We start from the raw sequence: 25,237 nt of genomic DNA, 5'->3' as shown, positions 1-25,237 counted from the left end.
GCGCTTACAAGGCAGACGCACTACCAACTAAGCTAACTAGGCTGGCTGAATTACAAAGCAAACAAAAATAAATATAAAATAAATTTTAAAAATTGCCGGCGGGACAGCTATCTCACGTCGTCCGAGCTCATCCTAGCCCGGTACATAAACACACCGTCAAATCATAACTGGGGATGAACTTGGGGTAGGGATTCGATTCCACGCGTCCCTGTTTAAAATGAGAGCGCCCTGCTACCGAGGATACACGGAGAGGAGGGGGAGAGACCTAACGGCCACAATGTGTAGATGTGTAGAATGGTGGCCAGTGATTATTAAAGATCGAGTTCAGTTTATATTCTAATTTTCACCAAGTAAGTAACTAAAGAATGATACCTAGGTATGTACTATGTTTTCATTTGACAAAAAATAGTAACTAAAGAATGATACCTAGGTATGTACTATGTTTTCACTTGACAAAAAATAGTAACTAAAGAATGATACCTAGGTATGTACTATGTCAAGTGAAAACATAGTACATACCTAGGTATCATTCTTTATCATGTTACTTGACATAGTAACCCGTTTCCAGAAGTAAGTAAGTAACTCTTAAACACACAAGTTTATGAAACTTAGGGTGGAAGAACTCTATCATTGAGATACCTACTTCCCATAAAAATTAGGTTGTTGGAATTCTATAGTAAAGTGTCGAGTTCCTGACGTAGAGTTTCGGCACCCATGCAGTCAATCGGTTAATCTTAGTCATTCCCACCGATCTTGATCCTTTGAAGTTTCAAATTCATTTTGTTTTCTTGTTCTTTTTTTTTTCATTATTTTTATTTATTATTATTTTTATTTTTCTTTCTTTCAGTTCCGCGGAATGTAACGCCGTGCCCACACTACCCGGGGGCCCCTACTTGCAACAGGTGACTAAGCCGCTTACACACGGGGAGGGCCCCTATTGGGACTCGGAAAAACAGGCGCTCTACTTTGTCGACATTTCGGGCTACACGGTACACCGGTATCATCCCACCACGAGGTCGCACACGACTGCTTATATTGGTGAGTGAAGAAGAGGGTCGAACCATCAACCTTTAGATCAGAAGTCCACTACTAAAGTGGGTTCACCTACCTTAACTTTCCGTTTGAAAATTTTGCTGATGGAAGAATAAGTACCTACCTAATAAAAATCTATGTAGTTATACCTCTACCGAACTAGTGTTAGAAAACAGCAAAGCCGTGTTATAGTGTTAGGGGAAAAGTCAATATTTGTCTAGTAAAAGGTAATACTTGTACCTAAGTATGTAATAGCATGTACCTACCTATGTACGAGAATGTAGGTACTAACATTCTTCTTCTTCTTCTTCTTCTCCTTCTTCTTCTTCTTCTTCTTCTTCTTCTTCCTCTTCTTCTTCTTCTTCTTCTTCCCCTCCTCCTCGACCTCGTGCTCTTACTTTCTCTTTCTCATCTCCTTCTCTTCCCCCTCCTCTTGCTCTTTTTGTTTCTACTGCTCTTCCTTCTCCCTTTCTGTCCTTCTCCTACTTTTCTTTCTCTTACTCTTCTTCTTCCCTCTTTCCTTTCCAGGTTTCCGGGAGCTCATATCTCTTTTATTTTCTTCTCTCTTCGTGTTTTTTATGTCTGTTCAATAAAAAAGAAAATGGAGGTAGAATGAAGATAGAACCTACCTATGTACGAGAATGTATACTAACATTCTTCTTCTTCTTCTTCTTCTTCTTCTTCTTCTTCTTCTTCTTCTTCCTCTTCTTCTTCTTCTTCCTCTTCTTCTTCCTCTTCTTCTTCTTCTTCCTCTTCTTCTTCTTCTTCTTCTTCTTTTTCTTCTTCTTCTTCTTCTCCTCCTCGACCTCGTCCTCTTACTTTCTCTTTCTCATCTCCTTCTCTTCCCCCTCCTCTTGCTCTTGTTGTTCCTATACTGCTCTTCCTTCTGCCCTTCTCCTACTTCTCTTTCTCTTACTCTTCTTCTTCCCTCTTTCCTTTCCAGGATTCCAGGAGCTCATATCTTTTTTATTTTCTTCTCTCTTCGTGTTTTTGCTTTCTTTTATGTCTGTTTAATAAAAAAGAAAATGTAGGTAGAATGAAGATAGAATGAGAGGGACGAGAGAGAGGGAGAGGAAGATATAGGTATAGGTGTACCTATATATTGAGAGAGAGGGAGAAGGAGGAGGGAGAGTAACAGAAAGATTTTAGCTTCTGTTTTTTGTTCCCTAATCAAAAATTGTTCTTTATTAAATAACTTAGAGAATGCGATGATGAGAGGGACAGAAACAGAGACAGAGAGAGAGAGAGGGGGGGGAGAGAGAGAGAAAGAGGAGAATTTTCAAAATTTGCTGACGTGGAAAATTATTTCCAAAGTTTTTCAAACGTTCCTTTATCTCTCTCTTTCTTTCTCTCCCTCTCTTTCTCTCTCTCTCTCTCTCTCCCTCTTTCTATCTTCCTCTTTTTCTGCCTTCTTTTATCGAAGTCCTTTTCATGCCCCGTTATGTGTTCCATTGTATCCTACCACTTTCTCCCTCTATCTCTCTCTCTCTCTCTCTCTCTCTCTCTCTCTCTCTCTCTTTCTCCTTTTTCCGGATATCAACCTCGCATATCCTTGTTTAACTTCATTGTTCCTTCGGGAATTGGTGCATTGAATCTGTTTAGTGCTAATCGCCACTGACTTCCTAGATTCGTATAAGCTTCGTAGGTTCGTATAAGCTTCGTAAGTTCGTAGGTTCGTATAAGCTTCGTAAGTTCGTAGGTTCGTATAAGCTTCATAAGTTCGTAGGTTCGTATAAGCTTCGTAAGTTCGTAGGTTCGTATAAGCTTCGTAAGTTCGTAGGTTCGTATAAGCTTCGTAGGTTCGTATAAGCTCAACTCCATACATCAAAATCCCACTCTGAGGGTTAGGTGTGGGGACAAGGAGCCCTAAAAGTTGGGTTGAGCTTCTAAGAATCCCCCCATGTAGCCTTTCCTTGACCTTTTTCTTGAAGGGGATAGTGTCGAATAAATTTAAAAGCCATTAAAATGGTTTATGTGGCGTTTAAATTCAAAAGGCATAGCATAGTACAGACAATGTAGGCTATTGTATTAGATCCATCCCTGAGAAGTTTTCTTTTTTTCTCCTTCTTCCTTCCAAAGCTCACCAGAAGTTTTAACCATTTCCATTATTTGAGGATCATGAAGAAGAAGAAGGAGGAAGAAGAAGAAGAAGAGGAGGAGGAGGAAGAAGAAGAAGAAGAAGAAGAAGAAGAAGAAGAAGAAAATAGAACTTATTGGTAGAAGTTAGATAGAATTCCGTGAAAACTAAATTTCTACAGGTTGTTTCAAGAAGGTGGTGATCTCATAAGTAATATCAGCAGACACTCTTTGAACTAGCCACGGTAGAGCGGCGATAGCACGTTCAGTACACCAGTTCTCAATAGATCACTACTGAAGCTAAGCAACGTTGGGCGTGGTTAGTATCCGGATGGGTGACCATGTGGACAATTGAGTGCTGCTGGCTTTTTCCGGCCCCACTAAGGAGGTTTGATAGAGGGAACTGTAACTGCTAAGGTCTTATCGTCCCAAAAGCGAAGAGACAAGGAATATAGGATAGGAGAAAACCAGCTGTTCCGAGAACGAACCCTGTCTGTTTAGGTTAAAACCTATTATTTTAGGATAAAATCCTTTTTGAATCACTCTGTAGAAGGTCGAAATATACATAGAAAGTACATAGAGGCACCAGGCAGGCAGGAGTTTTTCCAACTTTCCAAAGTGAAAGTTAATTATTTGGGAAAGTTTTTTCTCCTGAACGAACGGGGTAAAAATATTCCAGGAAAACAGGTAAATTTCTCAGGAAAACGGAGTTTGAAACGCTTCCTTTTGGGAAACGAAGCAAATTGCATGCCGAGATGAGTTGACTTTGTGCAAATGAAGGGGCTGTTTTTCTCCTTCTTCTTTAGCTTCTTCTTCTTCTTCTTCTTCTTCTTCTTCTTCTTCTTCTTCTTCTTCTCTTTCTTCTTCCTCTTCGTCTTCGTCTTCTTCTTCCTCTTCTTTTTAAGAGGTTTGACAGAAGGAACTGCATTAACCGCTGAGGTTTTATCGTCCCGAAATCGAAGAAAGAAGGAGGACCAAACCGAGAACGAACCTATAATCTGTTTAGGATAAATTTCACCTAGGGCGGAAAAAAATGGAAACCCGCGACCTAGCGCTTAGAAGGCAGGCCCGCAACCCTTCCCAGAGGGAGGGAGAAAGTGAGAGAGAGTAGGGGAGAGAGAGAAAGAGAGAATTTTCAAAATTTGCTGACGTGGAAAATTATTTCCAAAGTTTTTCAAATGTTCCTTTATCTCTCTCTCTCTCTCCCTCTTTCTATCTTCCTCTTTTTCAGCCTTCTTTTAGGTAATTATTCGTATTGTCCCGTGTGTTCCGTTTTATCTCTCTCTCTCTCTCTCTCTCTCTCTCTCTCTCTCTCTCTCTCTCTCTCTCTCTCTCTCTCATTTGTTTTTTCTCTCTCTCTCTCTCTCTCTCTCTCTCTCTCTCTCTCTCTCTCTCTCTCTCTCTCTCTCATTTTCTCTCGCTCTTCCTCCGTTTTTTTCCATCACATCGCGATTGCCAGGATGGTCTCACCCATCCGGATACAAACCACGCACATCGTTACTTAACTTCGGTGATCTTTCGAGAAATGGTTCATTCAACGTGCTATTAAGGAGCGCGGTAGCGCTCCGCCCCGCCAAGTCAAGAAAGTTTGACCGCGCTACTAGAGATATTATACGCGAAGGGATTGCTACTAACGTTCTGGCTTCGTAGAAGCTGGACCCGTCTTTTAGTTCTGTTTGCCCCTAGCCCTACACCTAAGAATCAGAGTGGGTTTTTCGTGTTCGTCCCAACATGTATTTTCGTACACAAAAGGCCCACACTGAGGCTTAGGTATAGGGGCAAACAGCCCCTAAAAAATGGGTTGAGTTCATAAGAATCCCGACCTGTAGCCTTTCCATTACTGACCTTTATCTTTATCTTTAAAAAAAAAAAAAAAAAAAGATAGAGGGAGAGGGAACTGTAAAGGTCTCATCGTCCCGAAATCGAAGAGAGAAGCTAACTAGGCTGACAGAGCTACACTTTTATTAGGATTCGTGCTTTTATTTGAGATCTCTGCAGGTAGGGGCTTTTTTCTACCGTTTTTCAACTTAACCTTGTTCTGCTATTAAAATTCTCAATTTGAATCTTATTCTTTCAGCCAATAGGAGGACAGTATTTGACTTTGCCACAGCGTTTGTTCCCGGCTCACCAGATGGCATGACGATCGATTCGGACGGCAAACTATGGATAGCCTCCTGGGGCGGAAGTAGGGGAAGTGAACCAAACAGGGGACACCTTGGTAAGTTGCCAAGTCGGCCTCCTTTTACATCCACTAATTTAGTTTTCATAAATAATGTCACAATAAAATGAACTTGAATTGAATTTAGAAGCAACTTTCAAAACAGGTAAGTTTTGTTCTCGGACCGGCTGGCTTTCTCCTGTCCACTAATTTAGTTTTCATAAATGTCACAATAAAATGAACTTGAATTGAATTTAGAAGCAACTTTCAAAACAGGTAAGTTTTGTTCTCGGACCGGCTGGCTTTCTCCTATCTTGTCTTCCTTCTCACTTTGATTTCGGGACGATAAGACGTCAAAGAAAACCCTAGACACTGAGGTACCTCTCAGTGGTAAGATGTGTTATTTTCCCCCAGCTTTATTTTATAATCGAATTAAATCCCTGTCTGACCAATATTTCTACCCATGTTGCCAGATCATCAAAGTTGACCCGGTCACCTCCACCCTGCTCGCTTCCATCTTGCTTCCGGTAGAGCGCCCCACCTCCGTCGCGTTTGGCGGCATGAATTACGACACCCTGTATGTGACCACCATGCGCAAGGGTCTCTCCTACGAGCAACTTCTGTCGCAACCTAACGCGGGGGCGCTGTTTAAAATTACTAATTTGCCCAACAGGGGCGTCTACGCGCCGCCGGTCAACTATTGCGACACGTGGGTCATGTCCTAAAGTCGGTCATGCGACCCGGTTTTGGAGGTGTCCTAAATTTGGTGACTCTTTCGTGTCATAAGAGTGCACACGTTTCGGTGAATATGCCCTCGGGTTTAGGTACTAAATTTGGTGCCGTGACCCTGTTTAATAAAAGACGATACGGGGGTTAATTCCTAGATTTCGTGAATAGGTCCCGAAGGTGATCACAGGAGGGTCATGACCTAAATTTGGTGACCCTGTCCTCTAGTTTTGGAGGTGTCCTAAATTTGGTGACTCTTTCGTGTCATAAGAGTGCACACGTTTTTGTGAATATGCCCTCGGGTTTAGGTACTAAATTTGGTGACGCGACCCTATTTAATAAAAGACGATAGGGGGGTTAATTCCTAGATTTCCTGAATAGGTCCCGAAGGTGATCACAGGAGGGTCATGACCTAAATTTGGTGACCCTGTCCTCTTGTATAAATTACAGAGGTTGTCTTGAATAACATTAAAATAAAGTTCGCCCGGTTCGGGAATAGAACCCGCGACTTAGCGCTTACAAGAGTTACGCGCGCTACCTTTCGAGGTAACTCTTAGGCTGGTTGTTTCATGTTAAGTGGTCCAAAAAAAACGGTACAATCGGCTCCAAAGTTACCCCATTCTACGGTACAAAACTAGTTTTTTTTACATAATATTTTTTACTTTACAAGACCGGAGGTATCAATGTGGAAAAATATTGGTATCCTCTTTGGAAAAACTCGAGATTTAAAAACCAATGAGCAGAGAGATTACCACATATTAGCAAAACCAAAACTCTGAGCACCAGAAACCAGAACTTGGTAGTTTTGGATCGTGATCAAACCTCGATAGACCGTTTTTTATTGGGAAAATATTGCAGTTTCTTGCATTTTATTTTTACGTTTTATTTCTATTGTTATTGTGAAATATTCTCAGTAAAAAATGAAGTTATCTAGGCATACCTGATCTAAATCTAAAATTACTATAAAATTGGTTAACTATTTAGGTACTCGTACTTATCCATTAATTGTGAATAAATTAAATTGTGATACTAAAAATCTGAAAATAATAATATGAAACTGAAAGATCACGATAAACGTGCAATTCGTTGATTTAGGTATAAAATTATTTTTCATTATTTGAAAATCGATATTCGATAAATTTACTCTTTAGCAGCGTATAAATATTGCTATAAATCAAGTGAAAAAAAAAAAACTACAATAAAATTTCATTAATAAAAAAAAAATCATTAATACTGCATACCCACCTACGTATCTAGGTCTAGGTACTTTGATCGTTGATCAAAAGAACCCTTGAGAATTTTAGTTTTTTACTTAAAAGGTATTTTAGTCATAAGGAGATTATAGATCCAATGTTTAAATAGATCATGGTTCATTCGTTATTTTCGTCTCACCCTATCTATGTGGCTCATCCCATTTTCTTCTTCCTCTATCCAGCATGCTTCATGCTCTTTAATAGGTAAGTTGTCAGGGCGTGTTTATGTACTGGGCTGAGCTAGGCCATTGTCGGCCTTTAAGCGTGTAAAGTTGGCGGGAAATTCGAAATTTTGATTTTTTTTTCCGCAACTTGTACAATCTGAATTCATTTTTCGCAACCCTTCCCTCTAAGGTAATTAGACTGGCGATCGACTTTTAGAACTTAGAGCGTGACTTATCATTTTCATAGGTTTGGTTTTAGCATGCTTCATGCTCTTTAATAGGTAAGTTGTCAAATCATAACTGGGGATGAACTCTATCCAGCATGCTTCATGCCAGAACTTAGAGCGTGACTTATCATTTTCATAGGTTTGGTTTTGCAGGAGACTACGTTCTACTAAAGGTCGCACGTCTACGCTCCCAATGGGCGAAAGGTCCAAAAGTCGGCGTCAAGTTAAAACTTAAAATTTACTTCGTTCTTTCAATTAAAATCCTCTCCTCTCTCTTCACAGGTACAGACGTTGGTTTCATCTTCCCCGTGAAAGGGACACGGGACGAATTCCTCATAGGTCGCGGCACAGACCTGGTCCACCTCATTTGGGATGGCCTCAATAGCACGCTCACTCCACACATGAGAATCCTGGCTACAGTGGATCAGGGAAAGCCGGGAAACCGGTTTAATGATGCAAAGGTTGACGCGAGTGGGCGCTTGTGGGCTGGTGAGTATACATATGTCAACGGAAAAAGCCGGTTGGGTGGAAGAGCTCACTAAAGGTAGAAAAGAAACACACTACCATCACGTCAAGTCATGGGGAGTCAGAAAGATGTAGTAAAGTAGTTCAAAGTTTTCCCATATAATTACACGTGAAACATTATGGGAAAACTTTGAATTACATCTTCCAGACTCCCCATGACTTTACATGTGTTGACTTGATGGTAGTGTGTTTCTATCTTAAGTGAAAATCTTGCCATTAAAACTTGAAAAAAAGCCGAATTTTTCACACAAATTTCGCACTTTGCCCTCCACATGTTACCATACTCGTAATTGACGTCACAAAAAAATTATTAAAATGGTTGTAATTACAGTGTTTTTCTAGCTAGAGCTGATAGCATGTAAATGCACCTCACTTAAGTTGAGTAAAGTTTCAAGTGATTAGTATTCGAATGGGTGTTCTCCTGGGTACTCGCCCTTTCTTAACCCTTTCTCTTCTCTTGTTCCAGGAACGATGGGTTACGAGAGCGCCACCACAGGCGTGAAGCCCAACCAGGGTACCCTGTACCGTATGTCCCAGGACCCCGATCAGGGAAAGCCGGGAAACCGATTTAATGATGCCAAGGTTGACGCGAGTGGGCGCTTGTGGGCTGGTGAGTAAAGAGGCCGAAAGCGGGGCCTCTGATCCTGAAAGTAATTTCGGACTTTGCACTTAACATTATTTTACAATAAGTATTTTGCTATTTTCATGTCAACAACTCAACAGTCGATTTCGGACTTTGCACTACATATTTACCATAATTTTAACGTCAGAAAAACAATAAAATGGTTGTAAGTTGTAACATAACAGTGTTTTTAAAGGTTTTTCTGGCCAGTGCTGAGAGCATGTAAATTCACTTTACTTTAGGTCAAATTTCACGTGGTTAGTATTCGAATGGGTGTTCTCCTGGGTACTGGCCCTTTCTTAAACCTTTCTCTCCTCTTGTTCCAGGAACGATGGGTTACGAGAGCGCCACCACAGGCGTGAAGCCCAACCAGGGTACCCTGTACCGTATGTCCCAGGACCCCGCCCTCCCGGGGCCATGCAAGCTGGAACCTGTGGTCACTCCTGTGTCTATATCTAATGGCATAGCGTGGAATTCGGGCAACAATCTGATGTACTACATAGATACGCCTACCAGGAAAATAGATGTCTTTGATTATGATATCCGAACGGGATCTATTGGTAATAATAATACTAATAATAATAATAATAATAATGTAATGAGAGAAGAAGTACTTTGACTACTAGTTTCTTCAATATAAGAGGTAGTACTATTATCTACTGTCAAAGTACTGATATTCTCATCAGTACTTCTCGAGGAATCAGCAGTTTCGACTTTGTACTTTTCATTAGTGTTAAACCTTTCATCAGTGTTACACCTTTGATCAATGCTAAATATTTCATCAGTGTTAAATTTTTCATCAGTGTTAACCCTTTCATAAGTGTAAAACTTTTCATCAGTGTTAACCCTTTCATAAGTGTAAAACTTTTCATCAGTGTTAAACCTTTCTTCGCTATTAAACTCATCTAAACCCGCATAATCATACGTAATTTCCTCATCAACTCCAATATCTTCCTTGGCAAATATGGCCAAGCTGGGATATACACAATTCACCCGGATGGGCACTACAAGACAATTTGGCTCGCAGCTGTGATTTATATAGCGTCCGATGTTGCCAAATGATGTCGCATCTATGAACATTTCGAAGGCATTTGACCTTGAGAACAACATTGGCGTGTCCTTCAAGGAGGAAAACATCCTTGGAACAACCTTCGAGGGATTTACTGGGTAATTTTGCAACTGTTTGTTACTTTTGAGATCGGTTTGAACGGTTTCTAAAGGTTTGTTCGGACTTTCAAAAGTTTTGGGTGAATTTTCAAGGATCTTTTTATTGGTTGAATTTAAATTTGCTTCATCGCAAATTGGTTCCTTTGTATCTTCATCATTAGTTAGTATTATAGTTTTGTTATAATCTAGTGGTGATTTGCTATGTGCATTAAGTGTTGCACTTGACTGGCTTAATGTGTCTTTTATCAGCGTTTTGTTATGTATGATAGCCTTTGATTTACATAGATTTTCTTCCAGAGGTTTTCCACGCTTAACTGATTCACTATCGGTATTTCTGTTTCCATGGTCTGAATTTCCTACTATTTCGCTGAGATGAAAGATATAAAAATGGCCGTCATCTATTTCCTCTTGGTGTTCTTTTCTGTATATCTCATATCTTCTCTTGGCTTCATCTTTACCAATAACCTCTCCTACGTATTCACAAATGAATTCGCCTCGCGCGATAGGCTGAGTGCTTTTGACTCCATATCTTTTTTTTTTTTTTTAAGAGGTTTGACAGTGGGAACTGTAACTGCTATGGTCTTATCGTCCCGAAATCGAAGAGAGAAGGAAGACAGGATAGGAGAAAGCCAGCCGTTTCGAGAACGAACATTATCCCATCAGGATAAAATCCGCCCCGGGCGGGAATCGAACCCGCGGCCTAGCGCTTACAAGGTAGAAAGAACGAACATTATCAAGTCTTATCGTCCCGAAATCGAAGAGAGAAGGAAGACAGGATAGGAGGAAAGCCAGCCGTTCCGAGAACGAACATTATCAATAAAATCCGCCTCGTGCGGGAATCGAACCCGCGGCCTAGCGCTTACGAGGCAGACGCACTACCAACTAAGCTAACTCTCAATTTGAATCTTATTCTTTCAGCCAATAGGAGGACAGTATTTGACTTCGCCACAGCGTTTGTTCCCGGCTCACCAGATGGCATGACGATCGATTCGGACGGCAAACTATGGATAGCCTCCTGGGGCGGAAGTAGGGTAAGTGAACCAAACAGGACACCTTGGTATGTTGCCAAGTCGGCCCCCTTTTACGTCCACTAATTTAGTTTTCATAAATGTCACAAAAAAATGAACTTGAATTGAATTTAGAAGCAACTTTCAAAACAGGTGAGGTTTGTTCTCGGACCGGCTGGCTTTCTCCTATCTTGTCTTCCTTCTCACTCCAGAGTCAAAAAAATACTGGCCTATGTAAATCAAATGGGTGACGTCAAAGAAAACCATTAACACTGAGGTAACACTCAGTGGTAAGATCGGCCTTCAGTGAAACTTCATTACATGTGTTATTTTCCCCCAGCTTTGTTTTATAATCGAATTAAATCCCTTTCTGACCAATATTTCTACCCATGTTGCCAGATCATCAAAGTTGACCCGGTCACCTCCACCCTGCTCGCTTCCATCTTGCTTCCGGTAGTCGCCCCCTTTTTACGTTCACTAATTTAGTTTTCATAAATGTCACAATAAAATGAACTTGAATTGAATTTAGAAGCAACTTTCAAAACAGGTGAGGTTCGTTCTCGGAACGGCTGGCTTTCTCCTATCTTGTCTTCCTTCTCACTTTGATTTCGGGACGATAAGACCTCCGTTCTTACAGTTCCCTAACTCTATCAATCTGTATCTGTCCGTCTGTATTGTGTGCTGTTTTGTTGATTGCGATGCGATGATTAGGTCTGTATGTCTGTGCTGTGTGTCTGTATAGTGAAAGGCGTTAGATCTCCTCTACTATAATACCTACACACACCTCTTCTTAAATGCACACCCTTCCTTCACTGATACCCTTTTTTATCATCACTATCATGATTATTTTTTTTCTTTTTTCTCTCTTTTAATTACTCGTAGGTACCTTCATAAACTTTTATTATATTTTTTTTATTACTTTTTTTTTTAATTTAATCAGGGTGTTCATATACTCCATTTTAAAATAATTAAATTGAATTGAATCCAGAGTTAAAGAAATACTGGCCTATGTAAATCAAATGGGTGACGTCAAAGAAAACCCTTGACACTCTCAGTGGTAAGCCTTCAGTGAAACTTCATTACATGTGTTATTAAAGAAATACTGGCCTATGAAAATCAAATGGGTGACGTCAAAGAAAACCCTTGACACTCTCAGTGGTAAGCCTTCAGTGAAACTTCATTACATGTGTTATTAAAGAAATACTGGCCTATGAAAATCAAATGGGTGACGTCAAAGAAAACCCTTGACACTCTCAGTGGTAAGCCTTCAGTGAAACTTCATTACATGTGTTATTAAAGAAATACTGGCCTATGAAAATCAAATGGGTGACGTCAAAGAAAACCCTTGACACTCTCAGTGGTAAGCCTTCAGTGAAACTTCATTACATGTGTTATTAAAGAAATACTGGCCTATGAAAATCAAATGGGTGACGTCAAAGAAAACCCTTGACACTCTCAGTGGTAAGCCTTCAGTGAAACTTCATTACATGTGTTATTAAAGAAATACTGGCCTATGAAAATCAAATGGGTGACGTCAAAGAAAACCCTTGACACTCTCAGTGGTAAGCCTTCAGTGAAACTTCATTACATGTGTTATTAAAGAAATACTGGCCTATGAAAATCAAATGGGTGACGTCAAAGAAAACCCTTGACACTCTCAGTGGTAAGCCTTCAGTGAAACTTCATTACATGTGTTATTAAAGAAATACTGGCCTATGAAAATCAAATGGGTGACGTCAAAGAAAACCCTTGACACTCTCAGTGGTAAGCCTTCAGTGAAACTTCATTACATGTGTTATTAAAGAAATACTGGCCTATGAAAATCAAATGGGTGACGTCAAAGAAAACCCTTGACACTCTCAGTGGTAAGCCTTCAGTGAAACTTCATTACATGTGTTATTAAAGAAATACTGGCCTATGAAAATATCATTGAGTACTACAATGGTACTTTACCTAATGTCAGCTTCAATATTAGGAAGAAGAATATTGGTCAGCCTAGTTAGCTGGGATTTTTATCCTAAAAAGATTAGTTGCATTCTGAGAACTACCGGCTTTCTCCTATCCTGTCTTCCTTCTCTCTTTAATTTCGGGACGATAAAACGTTCGCAGTTATACATAGTTCCCTCTATCAAACTCTTTTTACTTTTCTTATCCTAATAATAAGAAGAGTAATCTTTTGAAAAAGTATTTCGTCTGCTAATCTAGCTCATTCCCTATTCAGCTTTCTACTGCAAAGGCAAATAGGGTAAAAACTTCCTACACCTATCCTTTCCACAATAGCAGCGCTTCAAATTTCGACCGCTAGAGGTCGCACTGGTCTCAGAAGTAATGAGAGAAGAAGTACTTTGACCACTAGTTTCTTCAATATAAGAGGAAGTACTATTATCTACTGTCAAAGTACTGATATTCTCATCATTACTTCTCGAGGAATCAGCAGTTTCGACTTTGTACTTTTCATTAGTGTTGAACTTTTTATCAGTGTTAAATTTTTCATCAGTGTTGTACCTTGCATTAGTGTTAAACCTTTCATTAGTGTTAAATCTCTCATCAGTGTTAAACCTTTCATCAGTTTTAAACCTTTTATCAGTGTTGAATCTTTTATCAGTGTTGAACCCTTCATCAGTGTTAAACCTGTCATCAGTGTTGAACTTTTTATCAGTGTTAAACCTTTCATGAGTGTTAAACTCTTCATCTAAACCAGCATAATCATAAGTAATTTCCTCATCATTGAAAACTACAATGGTACTTTAACTAATGTCAGCTTCAATATTAGGAAGAAGAATATTAGTCAGCCTAGTTAGCTGGGAGGTTTATCCTAAAAAGATTAGTTGCGTTCTCAGAACGACCGGCTTTCTCCTATCCTGTCTTCCTTCTCTCTTTAATTTCGGGGCGATAAAACGTTCGCAGTTATATATAGTTCCTTCTATCAAACTCTTTTTACTTTTCTTATCCTAATAATAAGAAGAGTAATCTTTTGAAAAAGTATTTTTTGTCTGCTAATCTAGTTCATTCCCTATTCAGCTTTCTACTGCAAAGGCAAATAGGGTAAAAACTTCCTACACCTATCCTTCCCGCAATAGCAGCGCTTCAAATTTCGACCGCTAGAGGTCGCACTGGTTTCAGAAGTAATGAGAGAAGAAGTACTTTGACCACTAGTTTCTTCAATATAAGAGGAAGTACTATTATCTACTGTCAAAGTACTGATATTCTCATCATTACTTCTCGAGGAATCAGCAGTTTCGATTTTGTACTTTTCATTACTGTTAAAACTTTCATGAGTGTTGTACTTTTCATCAGTGTTAAACTTTTTATCAGTGTTAAATCTTTCATCAGTGTTGTACCTTTCATTAGTGGAAAACCTTTCATTAATGTTAAATCTCTCATCAGTGTTAAACCTGTTATCAGTGTTAAATCTTTCATCAGTGTTGAACTTTTTATCAGTGTTAAACCTTTCATGAGTGTTAAACTCTTCATCTAAACCAGCATAATCATAAGTAATTTCCTCATCAACTCCAATGTCCGTTTTGGCAAATATGGCCAAACTAGGATATACACAATTCACTCGGATGGGCACTACAAGACAATTCGGCTCGCAGCTGTGATTTATATAGCGTCCAATGTTGCCAAACGATGTCGCGTCGATGAACATTTCGAAGGCGTTTGACCCTGATGACCTTGGAGTGACCTTCAAGGAGGAAAACGTCCTTGAAGGGGCTTTCGAGGGATTTTCTGGGTGATCTTTCAACGGTTTGACGTTTTCGAGCTCGGTTTGAACTGTTTTAATCGGTTTGTTCGGACTTTTTAGTTCCTTTCCAATAGTTTTGGGTGTATTTTCATGGATCTTTTTATTGGTTGAAGTTAAATTGGCTTCATTCGGAATCGGTTCCGTTGTATCAAATGGTGATTTGCTATGTGCATTAGTTGTTGCACTTGTCTGGCTTAATGTGTCTTTTATCAGCCTTTTGTTATTACTCGAATGTACGACAGCCTCTGATTTACACGGATTTTCCTCAAGAGATTGTTGTATCAAATGGTGATTTGCTATGTGCATTAGTTGTTGCGCTTGTCTGGCTTAATGTGTCTTTTATCAGCCTTTTGTTATTACTCGAATGTACGACAGCCTCTGATTTACACGGATTTTCCTCAAGAGGTTTTCCACAGTTAACTGATTCAATATCGGGATTTCCATGGTCTGAATTTCCTACAATTTCGCTGAGATGAAAGATATAAAAATGGCCGTCATCTATTTCCTCTTGGTGTTCCTTTCTGTATATCTCATATCTTCTTTTGGCTTCATCTTTACCAATAACCTCTCCTACGTATTCACAAATGAATTCGCCTCGCGCGATAGGCCGAGTGCTTTTGACTCCATATCCTTTGGATGGTATTGTGGGGTGTTTGAAAATGGTTAGATGTTCAATGGGGCCGTTTTGGATAACTCTGTTGGCACACAAGAATCTTTGGGACCTTTTTGAGCATTTTGACGTACTTTCAATGTCTGTGAGTTTTTTGGCATATCTTGACATACTTTCAATGTCTGTGTTAGCATGTTCGGCACTCTTGCTGCACTTGCAAAGGTTGTTGCATTCGTAAATTGGTAGTTTGTAAGTGTGCACGTTCAGTCTATGATTTGTGTAGTTATTCGATCGGGACATTTTTGAGTATTTTGACATACTTTCAATGTCTGTAAGTCTTTTGGCATATCTTGAAACACTTTCCAAGCCTGTGTTGGCATTTTCAGCACTTTTGCTGCACTTGCAAAGGTTGTTGCATTCGTAGATCGGCAGTTTATAAGTGTGTACGTTGAGTTTATGATTTGTGTAATTGTTTGATGGATTACAGTCACAATTTTGAGTACACCGTTCGCTTTCATGTTTTGACGGAGGATTCGTTTGTGATATTGTTTCTTCATTTGTACAATCACAGCAATTGGAGATCTGTGAGTAGAACAGATCTGTATCAATACCAGGTCCTGGGATGTTACGCGTTGTGTAGAATACACTGGGGTCTACATGAGTGTAATTGTCTATGAATTCTCCATCACTGCTATCATCGTTAGGCCTATCACTGCTTTCATAAATGACATCGTTATCATCAGGGGTTTCATTAGTTATAGCATTTCTATCGATGTCAGAGGTTTCATCAATCATATTTTTGGTATCGACATCACAGCATCATTGAGTACTACAATGGTACTTTAACTAATGTCAGCTTCAATATTAGGAAGAAGAATATTAATCAGGCTAGTTAGCTTGGAGATTTATCCTAAAAAGATTAGTTGCGTTCTCAGAACGACCGGCTTTCTCCTATCCTGTCTTCCTTCTCTCTTTAATTTCGGGACGATAAAACGTTCGCAAGTATATATAGTTCCCTCTATCAAACTCTTTTTACTTTTCTTATCCTAATAATAAGAAGAGTAATCTTTTGAAAAAGTATTTCGTCTGCTAATCTAGTTCATTCCCTATTCAGCTTTCTACTGCAAAGGCAAATAGGGCAAAAACTTCCTACACCTATCCTTTCCACAATAGCAGCGCTTCAAATTTCGACCGCTAGAGGTCGCACTGGTTTCAGAAGTAATGAGAGTTGGTGTACACATGCAACGACTGGGCTTTACTATTAACGCTACTCTTACTATCACTGAGAATACTTCGCTCGCTACTGTTATGACTACTCGTGTTTAACATTTGTACTGGTTTGTCTAGGATTTTCACACTCTTCACAGATTTCTCTGCTTGTGGCACATGGAGTTCGTTATCATTGGGTTTACCTATGTTTATCGTAACTATATTCTTTCCATCAACTACATCACTATTATCTAGTATTGTACGACTAGGAACACTGGTTGTTGATGTGCCTGCTATATTAATTGAAGTAACATCTTTACCTATACTTTTATTAATGTTTGTTTTACTATTCACATTTAACAATTCCGCACTGTGCTCGAGATTCTTTTTACTATCCACTAATTTGCTAATTTGTTCATGGTCTCCTCTCTTCATTGCGTTTATATTTCTCACATTCTCACTGTTCACTTCAATGATGGTTCGACTACCGCCCGACAGTCGTTCATTGGTTCTCACCAAATCTTTCCCTGCAGCAAGTTCTGAAGATTTGGCAATCTCTTCTAGAATCTTGTTAGAGTTTGAACTCGACTTTCGACTGCTCTGAGTTCTACTACCGCTCGACAGTCGTTCATTGGTTCTCGCCAAATCTTTCCCTGCAGCAAGTTCTGAAGCTCTCCTCTCTTCATTGCGTTTATATTTCTCACATTATCACTGTTCACTTCAATGATAGTTCTACTACCGCTCGACAGTCGTTCATTGGTTCTCGCCAAATCTTTCCCTGCAGCAAGTTCTGAAGATTTGGCAATCTCTTCTAGAATCTTGTTAGAGTTTGAACTCGACTTTCGACTGCTCTGCGCCGTTTCCACGGAGTTTGTTCGTTGTACACTGCTCTTGCTGTTCATAGTGACGACGGCGTTGTTAACAGTTTGTTCATTGATATTCTTGGTACTCTTGGTTGATTGTTGCCACGGCAGTGGTACATTCTCATAGATAGGTTCATGCGTTGCACTCGGGTTGGCTATCCGTGGTGCTGCAGACCCAGCAGCCGCTGCTGCTAGTCTATTCGAAACATCCAGGTTGGTTTTGTTCTTCAAATAGTTCATGAGCATGTTGTTCGCTTCACTATTGTTGTTGTTCAGATAGTGGTACATCATGGCTTTGTCTTCGAACAGCTGGGTTTGTTGTTGTTGCTGCTGTTGTAGTATATTTGCTAGGTTGGTGTACGTCCTGTGTGTTTCGGGGTAGTGTTGATGCTGATGAATGTTTCCATAGTGGTTCAGACTCCTACTGGATACCAGGTCTGGACTAGACCCACTCACCTGAGTATTGATAAAGTTGTGCGTGTTGTTGATGTGTATATTATGTGACGTGGTAGCGGCGAGGTCAGGGGTGGACTGACTCGCCAAGTCAGGCGTGGAGTTACTGATAGGATAAGGTGGCGGGGACTTGAACACATGCAGCATGTACATTTGTTTCTCCAGATCTGGCGTACTGTATGTATGTAGAACATTGCGATGGCCATAGTGTTGCGTTACGTCTGGGAAGCTGTGGATCTCGGGTTGACTGGAATACATTTGTTGTTCACTGGCGTTGTACTTCTGTTGGATGGCAGTTTCATAGTCCGGTGCCGGTCGGTAGGAAGGTAATAGAGACCTCAGCTTGTCAATATCCTGATGATTCCCATCGACAAGATCCAGATTAGACGTTGTCCTCTCATTCAAATCTCCCAGTTCTTCTCTACTGTTGGACATGACATTTCTCATGCTAGGACTAGTGACTTCATCCAACTCCTCCCGACTACTCAACAGTGCTAATACCTTGGTTCGCTTTCGTTTAAAATGTTTAAATTTAAAAATTCTAAAGGACCAAGCAGGTAATTATTTTCGAAAATTCAAAATATTTGGAAATTTCAATCAAAAGTTTTAATTGATCAATTTTCAAGACAGATGCAAATTTTAAACAACTAGGTATTTTTGTTACAAAAGTTTTAGGTTCACTTTTTTTTATACAAATTTAAATTTTAAAAATGAATTATTAACTAGCAAAGAAATGTACAATGGTACCCGCACTTCGTAAATATTCACACATAAGTTTGTCAAATATTGAGCAGTTTTACAGTAATCTCACATCTTGAGCATTGAAATTTGTGTCTACACATCGACTAGATCAAAAGTCTTCAAACTAGAAGGTATAGCTTTATTTTTGCACAATATTTACATATTTCGTAGGAATTTACACTTCCAAATTACAAATCTTATTATTCTTGGCGTTCGCAAAACGGCCGCTGGGAATAAAAGATTCTCTTCAAAGGATTTCTTCAATTTCAATTTTTGTCCGATTTCAAAGCCACATTGACTGAAAAAACATTTGATGAGTAAATACTGATTTTAACTAGCAGCTGATCAAAAATCCTTTGTCGGAGCATTGTTACAATTTGCTTTCTTGATATAACTTTTGGTGAACTTAAATCAGATAAATAAGGGCATAAGATCGGCGATTGTTTTTCAGTTTTCTTCGAAGATCGCAGAAAAGTTCGTGTTTTGCCCAGATTAGTTGGTTAATTTAGAAGAACCAAGCAGGTAATTATTTTCGAAAATTCAAAATATTTGGAAATTTCAATCAAAAGTTTTAATTTATCAATTTTCAAGACAGATGCAAATTTTAAACAACTAGGTATTTTTGTTACAAAAGTTTTAGGTTCACTTTTTTTTACAAATTTAAATTTTAAAAATGAATTATTAGCTAGCAAAGAAATGTACAATGGTACCCGCACTTCGTAAATATTCACACATAAGTTTGTCAAATATTGAGCAGTTTACAGTAATCTCACATCTTGAGCATTGAAATTTGTGTCTACACATCGACTAGATCAAAAGTCTTCAAACTAGAAAGTATAGCTTTATTTTTGCACAATATTTACATATTTCGTGGGAATTTACACTTCCAAATTACAAATCTTATTATTCTTGGCGTTCGCAAAACGGCCGTTGGTAATAAAAGTTTCTCTTCAAAGGATTTCTTCAATTTTAATTTTTGTCCGATTTCAAAGCCACATTGACTGAAAAAACATTTATTTTGATTTTCGTAGGAATTTACACTTCCAAATTACAAATCTTATTATTCTTGGCGTTCGCAAAACGGCCGTTGGGAATAAAAGTTTCTCTTCAAAGGATTTCTTCAATTTTAATTTTTGTCCGATTTCAAAGCCACATTGACTGAAAAAACATTTATTTTGATGAGTAAATACTGATTTTAACTAGCAGCTGATCAAAAATCCTTTGTCGGAGCATTGTTGCAATTTGCTTTCTTGATATAACATTTGGTGAACTTAAATCAGATAAATCTTATATTATAAGAACGAGATCCATTCACTCATTCACATTTCACACACTGATCGCTCTATCTCGAGATGAGTAAATACTGATTTTAACTAGTAGCTGATCAAAAATCCTTTGTCGGAGCATTGTTACAATTTGCTTTCTTGATATAACTTTTGGTGAACTTAAATCAGATAAATAAGGGCATAAGATCGGCGATTGTTTTTCAGTTTTCTTCGAAGATCGCAGAAAAGTTCGTGTTTTGCCCAGATTAGTTGGTTAATTTAATCATAGAAATATATGAACACGGGCATAAGATCGGCGATTATTCCGACTTTTCCAAGATCACAAAAAGTTCGTGTTTAATAAAAAGTGTTTTGTTGTGTGTTTCACTTAGATGAGTCTCGAATGTTTCAAGTAATACACAAGGAGGGAGTGAAGGAAAGAATACTGCACCACATTGGACGTCAGTCTCAGAGTGTTGCTGGATCACCGCGTCTGTTAACCTTTCCAGCAGCCCATTGTGGCCGTTCTCCACAAGATCCTTCGGAAACAGGGCGAAGTCCTTCAGATACTCCAGTGTGTGTCGCTCACTGTTGTAGTTCCCAAACTCCGCCTGCATACAGTAGCTAGCAAGTACCACGGCATCGTCCAGGTTACACTGTATGCGACCTTCGATGATATCGTTCTTCAACTGGAGGAAACAATGGTAGCGCGTCATTTCATCGGTGATCAAACTGATGCCACTCACATAATACATCATCCGCAAGTACAAACTGTTGTCCTTTGCGTACTTATCAAGCTGTCGCTTCAGAGGCCTCTCTAACTCGATCCAGCGCGGGGCACCACTTTTGGAAACATAACGAAGGCCGAAGAATTCCGTCTGTTGCAGGCCAAGCCGCTGGCATACGTTCTCGAGACATTCCCGGCCTGTGCTTTCGGACGTTAGGGTGCACTCGGTGGAGGAACTGTCCAGCAGTTCAATGCAGATGACGAATAGAGATTTGGATACGACGTTGTATTGGCGAGATTTTTTTAGACGTAGCTTAAAAGGCATTTTGAATGTTGTGCTTCAAGAAATGTTGATTTTGTGATTTTTTTTTTAATGTAAATTTTAAGAAAATTTCAATTTGTGCTCCAAGACCACTTTAATTTTTCAATTTTTGAATGTGTGCTCTACGAAATTGTAAATATTTGGGACAATTCTTGGACTTTTTGAACGTGTAGGAAAATTTTAAATAGTGATGATTCTTCGACTTTCTAAATATCTATTCTACGAAATCTTAGTTTGTGATTACTCCTAACGTCCAAGAAATGTTGATTTTGTGATTTTTTTTTTATGTAAAAATTAAGAGAATTTCAATTTGTGCTCCAAGAACACTTTAATTTTTCAATTTTTGAATGTGTACTCTACGAAATTGTAAATATTTGGGACAATTCTTGGACTTTTAGAACGTGTAGGAAAATTTTAAATAGTGATGATTCTTCGACTTTCTAAATATCTATTCTACGAAATCTTAGTTTGTGATTACTCCTAACGGCGTCCTTGAACAGAAGAGTGGCGGATAGTTTAATCGTTTGCCACCAGGAGAGACACGATAGCGCTCGCTTGATCGTGATGTTGATAGGACGGTCTCCGAAATGTATGTTGCAGTTGTCCAACTTTTTAACCTGAGGATGAGAAAATGAGAAACATGAGAGAAAAGTTAGTGTCAATCAATCAAAATCAAATCTCAAATTCTTTGTGGTAAAGCAGAGCTTTTTCACAACTTTAGTGTATATCACAACATTACTAAGTAAGTGCCTCCTTTGCAATCAATTTCCATATTTCGATAATCTTCTTACACTGGTAATGTCGCCACTGGAATCAAGTAGGTACTCAATTATCCTCACGAGGCTGAGTGCACCGTGAACTCTAAGCACAGAGCCGCAAAAAACCTCGGCCCCGCCGGGAATCGAACCCGGGCCTCCTGCGTGCAAGCCTGGTGTGATAACCACTCGGCCAAGGAGGTCGCTGGGAATAGTTAGTGCGATAATTGTTGGATCTAAGGCCAGCCACTCACTATCGGGTTGACCTGATCAGATGTACCAGGTCTACCTGATAGTGTGTGCTCATCAGGTATCAGGTAGACCTAACAGACGGACCTTTTCAGCTGCACCTGTCAGGTCTACCTGATAGTAAGTGACTAACCTAATAGTGGGTAATATAAATCAATACGAAAAGAAAAGGATTTTAAATTTTTAACCGCAGGAACAACAAAAATGTTCAAACAAAGAAAGGATCATGCTGTTATTCAAAGCTTGGCAAACTACAAAGCAAAATTATAGAGGACAGGCAGGCCAAAGAAGCAAAGAAATAGACCTGCTAAATTCAATAGGTACACAAATAATAACTGGGGGAACAGGCAAAAAGACGCAAAGAACATGAAGTAAAGAAATTGTTTTATTCAAGGCAAAGAAGGGGAAAAAACCCGGATGAATTTGTAAAGTAACAGATAAGAATAACAAACTAACAAAGAAAAAGATCCAAGGAAGATGATAAACATGATAAAATGAAAATTTTGACAAGCCAAAATGGGGAGGGGAACTAATAATGTTTGGAAAAGTAAAAAGTTAAAAAGTCCTACACTCACTAATCGCTCTATCTTCAGAGCCCCAAAATTTAGACAGCTGAACTTTGGAAAGGATATTCCGAACACCTATGTATGTATGTTCTAGATTACTTAGATGTGCAATAGGAGATGATTTTGCATACATCTAAACCGATTTTGAGTTAAGATCATTTTTCCGTGACGAAGCACAGGTAACCTGGTAGTTTTTTTTTTTCTTCTTCTTCTTCTTCTTCTAATGCCTAAATAAATGAAATGTTGAATAAATAGAACCTACTCATGAATTGTCTAAAGATATATTTCTCAGCGCTAAGCGCGCCGCGCGCCCTCCCACCTACCTCGCTAAGCGCGCGTCTAAACTCCCCGCCGGGCGCCATGCCCAACTTCTTCGTCAGCTGCGCCGTTAAAAATTAATAAACGATAATAATGTCTTTTGAATGAATAAAACTAAAATGAAAAAAAGTAAAAATAATAAAGAAAATTAATTCAAATAATTCGAGTAATTTTTAGCTTTCGAGCGTAAATTTTTCTGACGTTCAACAAAGTGACAATTTTACCGTCAGCTTAACATAAATTTCAAAAGATCGAACAAAAAATTTCAATAAAAAATCGAAAATTCAGACTCACTTGGACTCAAATTATAGAACTTTCTTGCACTTTCTTTTGGCAGTTTGACAAAACAAATTCGAAATCTTGTTTTTCTTGGCAATTCTTTTATATTTTTCTTAGCTTTTCTTTTGATTTCTTCTTGGTTTTTCTTCCTTCAGTTTCTTTTGACTATATTTCTATTTTTCTTTCTTCCGCTTCTTTTTCTTCTTCCGTCTTCTCTTACAACCTTCAGTAATTATTTTTTCTCTCTTCCTTCTTCTTAATTTACTGTATCCGATCCAGTAAAGTGATTCGATGGTTAGGACTACTGAAAAATAAGAAGAAAAGAAAAAGTATGAAACAAGGTTTTATACACATTAATGGAGGAGTTGCAAATGGGTAAAAATGATTAATAAATGGTCAATTCCTACGTAAAAAGTAGTGAAAAATCCAAATCTGAGGTCGAAACTCCAAAAAAGTAGCTTTAAAAGGTCGAAAATTCAATTTTTAATTGCCGTTCTAATGAAAAAGTTCAAAGTGTTGTGACGTCAGATTTCACGTTAAACTGCGCAAAAACGCTTGCGCACAAACAAACGAAGCGGGAGTCATGAATTATGACGTCATTGCCTACGGGAGCGTATGCCGTGACGTCAAACTTCACGATTTACCGGTATTTTTTAAATCGATTTATCTCGGTATCTAGGAGTCGTAGAAGAAAAAGAAAAATTCCGTTGGTCCTCATTTTTCCTGCTCTATGACTTTGAAACATCACCCAAGTATGCATCGTAGAAGAAAAAGAAAAATTCCGTTGGTCCTCATTTTTCCTGCTCTATGACTTTGAAACATCACCCAAGTAAGCTTCCGTTAGTCCTTATTTTTCCTGCTCTATGACTTTGAAACATCACCCAAGTAAGCGCAACTGATCTATTTTCCAATCTTTGGTGATATAGGATTCCGTTGATCCTCATTTTTCCTCTTCTATGACTTTGAAACATCACCCAAGTAAGCGCAACTGATCTATTGTTAACTTTACCTCTGAAAAAGGAGCTTTCACAATTTAAGCAGTGACCAGTGTTATTATAGGGTTAGGTTAAACACAAAAAGGAGCTTTCTTTGTCGTGGCTTCTGAATAATTTTCTCCCGGTCTAGTTAGCTTGGAAGATAGCGCCTGCCTTGTAAACTCTAGGTCGATTCCCGCCCGGGGCGTTCTTTATCACAAACAAATAAGGTTCATTCTCTGAAAGGCTGGCTTTCTCCTATCCTGTATTCCTTCTCTCTTCGATTTCGGGACGATAAGACCTCCGTTGCTATAGCTCCCTCTATCAAACCTCTTTTTCCTTTACTTATCGTCTATAAAATTACCTTCTTTAGTCTTCTATCCAAATTTTAGCTAGATCCCCTTTCGGGGTGAGCTATTAATTTCTAACGAAAGTCACAACTTTGAGAAGGGTTTTTTTATGCGTGGTTGACATAGTGGACTTCTCGTCTGGAGGTGCTGGTTCGAGTACTTACCTTGACGAACAGGTTGGGTACAACTTTGACAACATGAACTACACCACGGCCCAGTTTGGGTCCTACTTTATACACACCCCACGCAGCCAGAGAGAGGAGGGATAGCTTGAATGCCCACTTGACCACCTTTGAAGAAGAAAAAGAACTTCTTAGGCCTCGGCCCAGTTTGGGTCCTGCTTTATACACACCCCACGCAGCCAGAGAGAGGAGGGATAGCTTGAATGCCCACTTGACCACCTTTGAAGAAGAAAAAGAACTTCTTAGGAACAACCAAAACTTACGGTCTTCTGAGATAAAGAACATAAAAAGATATTCCTAGTTCAGGCTTCTCGGATAAAGATATACCTATTTTGATGGTTCAGCTTAAATCCTATTTAATAGAACCTGGCCTGTAAGGCTTCTAATCTTTACCAAACGTACTTTCCTAGTCCAAAACTTGGGACTTTCAGGATTTGGGTATATCTTAGATACCCCTTGACAATCTTCAAGAACCCTTTTGCCAGCCTGGTTAGCTTGGTTGGTAGAGCGTCTGCCTTGTAAGCTCTAGGTCGCGGGTTCGATTCCCGTCCGGGGCAGATTTTATCCTGCAAAGATAATATTTTTGTTCTAGGGACGGCTGGCTTTCTACGATCCTGTCTTTCTTCTCTCTTCCATTTCGGGACGATAAGACCTTAGCAGTTACAGTTCCCT

The 25,237-nt window shown here is 39.1% G+C and overlaps 3 protein-coding genes across 3 annotated transcripts in view; 2 read left to right on the top strand and 1 right to left on the bottom strand.

Moving 5' to 3' along the window:
- Nucleotides 1-839: 839 nt before the first annotated feature.
- LOC103512145 (regucalcin-like) lies at nt 840-11,443 on the top strand (the record flags this gene model as incomplete). The annotated part of the gene is made up of 5 exons (XM_026825707.1): nt 840-1,038; nt 7,919-8,125; nt 9,110-9,343; nt 10,869-10,981; nt 11,357-11,443. Coding segments are annotated over 5 exons (840 nt in total), but the record flags the coding sequence as incomplete, so codon positions are not given.
- Nucleotides 11,444-12,960: 1,517 nt separating this feature from the next.
- Nucleotides 12,961-25,237, bottom strand: part of LOC103512144 — a 25,095-nt gene continuing 12,818 nt past the window's right edge. The window contains exons 9-11 of the mRNA XM_026825706.1: nt 15,035-15,587; nt 14,438-14,901; nt 12,961-13,655 (exon numbers count right to left, since the gene is read on the bottom strand). Coding sequence (XP_026681507.1) covers nt 13,183-13,655; nt 14,438-14,901; nt 15,035-15,587 — 1,490 coding nt within the window. The 3' untranslated portion in view covers nt 12,961-13,182. The remainder of the gene's footprint in view (nt 13,656-14,437; nt 14,902-15,034; nt 15,588-25,237) is intronic.
- The window catches only part of LOC113468630, a 9,546-nt gene continuing 2,355 nt past the window's right edge, over nt 18,047-25,237 (top strand). Inside the window, exon 1 of the mRNA XM_026825703.1 lies at nt 18,047-18,093. The gene's annotated coding sequence lies outside the window, so the exon portion shown is untranslated. The remainder of the gene's footprint in view (nt 18,094-25,237) is intronic.

This window comes from Diaphorina citri, unplaced genomic scaffold, assembly GCF_000475195.1.
Source record: "Diaphorina citri unplaced genomic scaffold, Diaci psyllid genome assembly version 1.1 scaffold795, whole genome shotgun sequence".
Taxonomy (NCBI): domain Eukaryota; kingdom Metazoa; phylum Arthropoda; class Insecta; order Hemiptera; family Psyllidae; genus Diaphorina; species Diaphorina citri.
This window is presented reverse-complemented; position numbering and strand designations above follow the sequence as displayed.